The sequence below is a fragment of the Sander lucioperca genome, chromosome 24 (genome assembly GCF_008315115.2).
Source record: "Sander lucioperca isolate FBNREF2018 chromosome 24, SLUC_FBN_1.2, whole genome shotgun sequence".
Lineage (NCBI taxonomy): Eukaryota > Metazoa > Chordata > Actinopteri > Perciformes > Percidae > Sander > Sander lucioperca.
The window spans coordinates 6,513,297-6,520,162 of NC_050196.1; the positions used below are offsets into that span (position 1 = coordinate 6,513,297).

General features: G+C 41.3%; 1 protein-coding gene across 2 annotated transcripts in view; it reads right to left on the reverse strand.

Annotated features, from left to right (window-relative positions):
• LOC116044414 (sodium/potassium-transporting ATPase subunit alpha-1) overlaps positions 1 to 6,866 on the reverse strand; it is a 110,504-nt gene continuing 103,638 nt past the window's right edge. For both annotated transcript variants that reach the window (XM_035998591.1, XM_031291552.2), the window contains exons 16-23: positions 4,615 to 4,783; positions 4,289 to 4,443; positions 3,969 to 4,092; positions 1,758 to 1,903; positions 1,525 to 1,655; positions 976 to 1,077; positions 726 to 817; positions 1 to 370 (exon numbers count right to left, since the gene is read on the reverse strand). In XM_035998591.1, coding sequence (XP_035854484.1) covers positions 342 to 370; positions 726 to 817; positions 976 to 1,077; positions 1,525 to 1,655; positions 1,758 to 1,903; positions 3,969 to 4,092; positions 4,289 to 4,443; positions 4,615 to 4,783 — 948 coding nt within the window. In that variant the 3' untranslated portion in view covers positions 1 to 341. The remainder of the gene's footprint in view (positions 371 to 725; positions 818 to 975; positions 1,078 to 1,524; positions 1,656 to 1,757; positions 1,904 to 3,968; positions 4,093 to 4,288; positions 4,444 to 4,614; positions 4,784 to 6,866) is intronic.

Sequence of the window (6,866 nt, forward strand, 5' to 3'; positions counted from 1 at the left end):
TGTGGGACCTGACTCGAGCGCATTTTTATTGAACGTTTATAACTGTTAAAAACATGTATAAAATTGGTCCTGTTTCAGAAACAAGGCACGCATAGTCATGTCAATGTTCAGTGTTCATGTCATTATTAGCATTATCATTTTGTCAACATCATCATCATCATCATCATCAGCACGTTCCATCTCAGGATTTGTCTAATAGTAGTATCAAGCATTCCCTAATATAAAAACATGTTCCAATTTTTGTTCACAGAGGTTACATTTTTTATTCCGAGCAGCAAGACAATATTCATGCAAAGACGGTGGTGGAGGAGAAGATGCGAGCTGACTGGACAGACAGGTCTTTAATAGTAGGTCTCCCGTTCCACCCAACCTGGAGTGACAAGAAATAAATAAATAAATACAAAAGATTTTACAGGCAACTTCTTGGGTAAAATGAATATATTTGATCTTTATACTTTATTTAAAAGCATGCAAAGAGACTGGATGATGACAAAAGATTTAAAACGAGAGAGGAATAAGACTTAAGTTTCTCCTCCCTCACTAAGCATAAGAATTATCCACAAGGCAGAGGGAGGTGGAGAGGAAAAACAAGAGACAAACGGGGCAGAAGAGATGGAGAAAAAGGCAAAACTAAATGTGCAGGAAAAACAACAGCAGAGGGGAGAGAGAGAGAGAAGAAGGATAATACAAGAGAAGATAATAAAAAGCATGGATTCTGGACTCACCTCCTGGGCTGCGTCTGAGGATCAGCTTACGGATTTCATCATAGATAAAGATGAGCAGGGAGTAGGGGAAGGCGCAGAACCACCAGTTGGGCCTGGAAAACACACACACACAAAAAAAGAGATGAGAAACTGATCCAGTGCCCTGAGCCTGGATGAGCAATATGTGGTAGGTGGAGTGAGCGCAGAGTCAACTAGATTTGTTCATGGCTTTACTGGTGAATTGTGAGGTAAGTTTTTGTGCTTTACTCACTTGAGAGGGTACATCCTGAGGGCGACGCCCATGCCCGGGCAGTAAGAGAGGAAGGCGGCCAGGGCGGTCTCCTCAAACAGCCCAAAGATCAGGATCTTGTTCCTGAAAGCACACAGGGGGAACCATTAAGACCGACCGTTTGGGGAAAATGAAACCTTGAAAGCAATTTGAGTGAATGAAAATAGCTAGGATGGTAAAAAAAAAAAAAACAACGTCATCATCTTGGTGCCAGGATTTTTAACTATTGACACTGAGCCAGAGGCCCTGATGCAAACCTAAGTCTGAAATGCCTTTTAAATACACTTCATATGGTTTAGAGCTCAAAATAAAAAAAACACTGAATTATGTAGAGGTCTTCCTAGAAAAGCACAACAGCTAGTACGATATGGAAAAGGAGGCATGACATTGAAGATGGCAGCTTTTTCAGTAGCAGAGGAGAGACTTGGGTGTGTTTTCTGATGAAACCAACAACTCAAAACATAAACAGTTCCGAGTTGGAAGAGGATACTGAGGTGCTTTAAATATATACTGGTTGTTTGTTGTACTCACTTCATGCCCTGTTGGAAGACAGAGTTCCTCCTGGTCTTGCAGATGATCAGATCGGCCCACTGGACGACAACAATACTGGCGAAGAAAGCTGTGTGACACGTGAACTCCACGATCTTCCTCTGCTCGTAAGTCTGACAGGGAACACACGCGCACATCAGAAAACAGGTCTAACAGGTGGTGATGACCAAATTATAACCTTTTACAATGTGGTCTGTGCAATACATGTTACTGACCCACTGCTGTCCATAGCTGTCTTCCAGATCATTAATGTATTTGTTATCCCAGTTCACTCTGATGCCCAGCAGGGTGGAGGGCAGGAAGCCATTTTCAGCCAAGATCACAAAGTAGGTGAAGAAACCTGCTAGTGCCTGGATCATGCCTGCAGGGGGGAAGATGTGATTGGATGAATGCATTAAGTTAAGAAGTCAAAATACATTTGAGCAAGTCACCGAATCAATTGGATATTGTATAATCTTTTGATTAAGGGCTAAAACTTGTTCTGTCTTTTGAGCAGTTTTTAGCCATGAATTAATGCAGTTAATTAGTCCATTTAGAATTTTGAAACTAAGCCAGGAATCAAATGATTAAGCAAACAAATTGGCCTTGTGGTACTTGGGGAGAAATAAGATGAATGACTGAGTCAGTAAATTTGATTAGTCTTTTGGGGGGGATTTTAAGGACTAAACCATTTGATGAATAACTGAGTAAATAAATAAATGAGATTAGGTTGTCTTCTGCAAAATTAGAGGCTTAAAGGGAACCTAATATTTTCATTTTAAGGTTCATACTTTTATTTTGGGGTTCTACTAAAACATGTTTACAGGCCTAATGTTCAAAAAACACATTAGTTTTCTCATACCGTCTGTCTGAACATACCTGTATTCATACTCTGTCTGAAACGCTCTGTTTTAGCGCCTGTCTCCTGCACCGTCACAGATGGGAATGACTGTAGCGGCACTTTCTAGCTATATGTAGCATAGTTGTGACATCACAACCGTATATAAGTCCTGACGGCCCGTTTAAAAGGCACAGTTTCTGAATACGGGTTGTGTGCATTTCTCTGCGGATTGAAGCCACGTCCACACGTACCAAAACAATATTTTTACTCCCCATCTTCCCTGGCATTGTTTCAATAATGTTTGCGTCCAAACGGATCCATTTGTAAATGACTCAACACGCTACTTCATATTGCAGGCCTATAGGTGGCGCTGTTTCTGCTTCAGAAATTCACCAAAAACGGAGAAGAAGAGGCGGAGCATGTGCATAAAGCTTGCGCGCTGTATACATCCTGTGGCACAGGAGCATAATATTTTGCCCTAGTAACCCTAATAGCCTCAATATCTTCTCCAGCAGGAACACAAGCATGTAGTCCGCCACAGTTGTTGTTATGAAGACGTCGTCGCGGGATAAGAGGTGGAAGGCTAGAGGTCGAGAGGCGTAGCAATGACATCATCGATATGCAAGTATGCGGCTTCGCCGCCCAAACGAAGACGCAAGGGCGCAGTTTTCGAATTTTTTCACTCTGGGACCAGGTTTCAAAAAAGTGCATCTTCAGGCAGTGTGTTTACAGGATTCGTTTGGACGATCGGCCAAAACGATGCAAAACATGTGCGTTTGCACCAAAAAGCGTTTCCGTGTGGATGGCCCCTGAGCGTTTTGAGACTTTTTACAGTATTTGACTGTTAACTATTTCACTGTTCTGTCATTTTCTGTTAGCTTGCTAACACCGCCGTTCGCCACCGCCACACTGGTGGCAAACAGTGTGGCAAACAAAACTCATCTTTGTTGTTTAAAATGTCTAATTTAGCGGCTGGCGCTCTGTCTCGTAGCGCTACTACCCCACTGCTTGTTTGTCCGTTACTGCAAAACCTCACTTCCGCAACTTGCCGCAAGTCGATTTACACGGAAGTTTACAGAGAAGTTGGTCTGTTAAAAATGGCTGCTGCTCTGACCATTCTGCTTGATTTGAATGGGAATGGCCTTCATATCCATTTTATTTCTCTGGACATGACCTGATTAAGAAAATGAATAGGTGGTCTGCTCCTTTGTGCAATAATGTTTTAAAAAGGGCAACAGCATGTCTCAACAAAAATATTCCCATAGCAATTTTAAGAAAAATCATTACCGGAAACCAACAGATTGGTTCTTATAAGGTAGCACAGGTTCAGGAGGGTCAAACCTATTCTTGGCTTCATATCCGAAGAGGGGAAAATCAAAAGCCAGAGGCACTGCTCTGTCATCACTCTCTATCAGTTCTCTATCAGTATGAGCCTATTTCTGGTGCATGCCACTGCTCTAGTTATCTTGGACAACCCAGATAATGAGATGCCTTTCCAGAAAAAAATTTAACAAGGAGCCATGGACTGGTTGTGATTTGATTTTTAGCAAGTGTTACTTGGTATATTTGGACTTCTAATCACAAGTAACACAAAGTGTCTGTTTACCGATCTGTCCGTAGGCTATGCTGATGAGCCTCTCATTCACCAGTTTGTCGGTTTTGGGGTTTCTTGGCTGTCTCTTCATGATGTCACTCTCAGCTGCTTCATAAGCCAGGGAGATGGCAGGGACCTGGGAGACAGGACACAATCAATGAGCACACTGACTTAGAGAACCTAGAATCAGAAATATGTGCTATTTTCCCTCTAGCTTAGTTTTCACTAATCACAGAGCAAAGAATAGATGTGGTCGCGCAAAACCCTGTCATGGGTATCGCTACCTGGCACCACATTTTAGAAATTTTAGCAGCACATTTGTCCATCTTTACCATGTCAGTTCCCAGGTCAATACAGAGGATGGTGACGGTACCCAGGGGCAGAGGGATGTTGGCGATGATGAAGAGGAGGAAGGGTGTGATTTCAGGGATGTTACTGGTCAGAGTGTAGGCGATAGACTTCTTCAAGTTGTCAAAGATCAGACGGCCTAACGAGTACATGAGACAAGAGCATACAGTCATTATTTTAATAATTTTAACCCTTCAGCTAAATATGAACATTTAAAAAATCCAGTGAAATTATTGTCATTTCTTTGCTAAATTTAAAGTCATTCAGCTCAGAAAGCTTTAAAAGTATTCCGTTAAGTACAATCCGTTACCTTCTTCCACTCCGGTAACGATGGATGCAAAGTTGTCGTCGAGCAGGATCATGTCAGCTGCCTGCTTGGAGACGTCAGATCCAGAGATCCCCATGGCGACACCAATGTCGGCCTTCTTCAGAGCTGGAGAGTCGTTCACACCATCACCTGTCACGGCCACAATGGCTCCCTGCAGAGAGAGGGAAGAGAGAAGCGTTGAGGGAAATATTAATGGTTGTGTGTGGAAATTACAGTCACAAAGAGAAGGAAAAGTTAAGTAAAAACGAATAAAGGTGGGGAGTGTGTGTAGAGTGAGGGAGAGAATGACGGGGATTAGCGAGTGTCGACTCTAGAGTCATAGTGGGAGAAACTAAGTGTCTCCCCTGTGCTTTCTGACCACGGTCGGAAATCTGTAGCAGAAAAAGTTAGCCCTCTGCTTGATTTCAAGTTGTTTAATGAGAAGGAGAATCTGGAAATTAGACGGGGGGGAAATGCAACGCTACCAAGTTGCGGCCAAGCGGACCAATCACAGTTGTGTTCTGTGTCGCCGCAACGTGTAGTTACACAGGGTTTCTTCAGATTTCAACAAGTCAAATTTAAGACTTTTTAAAGACCTTTATGAATGAAATTTAAGACCCGTATCACGACATTAAAGTACAACAAAATGCAGAGTCACAAATGTACTTGCAAGGTGAATAAATGTATTCAAATTGAATAAAAGCGACACGGAGTAATAATAATCTATACATATACTGCGAATTATATTTGGATTATTCGTTTCTCACACATTGACTACGTTTACATGCACATAATATTCCGTTTTTTTCCCTAATTACGAAAAAGACGATATTCTGACTAAGCTGTTTACATGGCTAATTAAAGTGAATATTCCACTAATATTGCCGTTTACATGTAACCGTGCAAAATACGATTTTTTCAAAGTTTTCCAGCGGCGGCGGACTTGTTGGAGCGTGCGAACACAGCGTTCCTCTTTCATTCCTTCAACCAGCTTCCTGAAAAGCTCGGCGTAGCGATGTATGTGAATATCAGAAAACCTATTGATACCCAAGTCTTTGATAATGTTTAAAAGTAGCTGTGTTTCTCCTTCTTATCGGGTCTCCAGCCTTGCAAACTGTTGGCTGGTTGGTTTGTGTACAAAAACCATAGCGACGCACAGAGCTGACCATAAGCCTGCGGTGAAAACCCTGCATATTCCGAATGGCTGTATACATGTCCAAACAATGCCTCTAAAACCCAAATAATACCGGAATAACCCACGTCTTAATCGGGAAATGCTATATTCGGAATAAGGCCTTATTCTGAACATTCAACCGGAATATGCTGTTTACGTGACCTGTATTAAATTCGGAATATTGTCATATTCGGAATAATAGTGGAATATTGGTGTGCATGTAAACGTACTCAATGTTACAACATTAAACTACAAGGACCACAATTCATTCTACCTAATGCAGCAAATCTGTGCTACTTTGAATGGATACTACAATTTTTAACCAGCTTTGTATCATAACAATGTCGTGTGCAAATCATCTATGAACTACTCCTTCTCAAACTCAGATTAAACTGTAAAACTAGACTGAGCTGATAAAGATATAAACCAAGATTCTGTTACTGTATTGCCTACTTCTCGCCTAAAATGTTTTCACAAACATATTTTAGTGCACTGTTTGGCTGAAATATGATAGTTTGATAGGAAGTGGGCGCCGTTCGGTTTCCTGTATTGCAAAAAAAACAGAGGCTAAAAAAAAAAAAACTCAACTTCTTTTACTGCTTTGCCTATTTTGCGGCTCAAAGGTTTTCAGAAACATATTTTAGCTTACCATTCGACTGTAATACATTATTGTTTGTTACCAGCTGGCCGCCATATTGCTTTTTTGTGTCCATAAAGCTCAACAGTGTGGTTCCGGAAGTGAAAAATCCCATTTATTTTCTCTAGGATTAGGTTAGGGTTAGATAAAGATTTTGATTATTAGCCATAATGTCTAACCCATCCAAGGTAGACTTACCACAAGCAACGACATAGTGAAACAATGGTTTATGCTTCTGTAGAAGTATAAAATCAACCTTGTTTTAAGAAAAACATGTTTTATTCGTAATGTCATGGAGAAGTACTACACTACCCACAATCCTGGTGGAGCTAGCTGTTAAAATGGAAATATTTACCGCACCTGCGAACGGCTAGCGAGCTGCTACCATTGATCCATTCTACGATCGTTTATTTCACACTAACTTTCAGCTTTTTTGCCGAATCA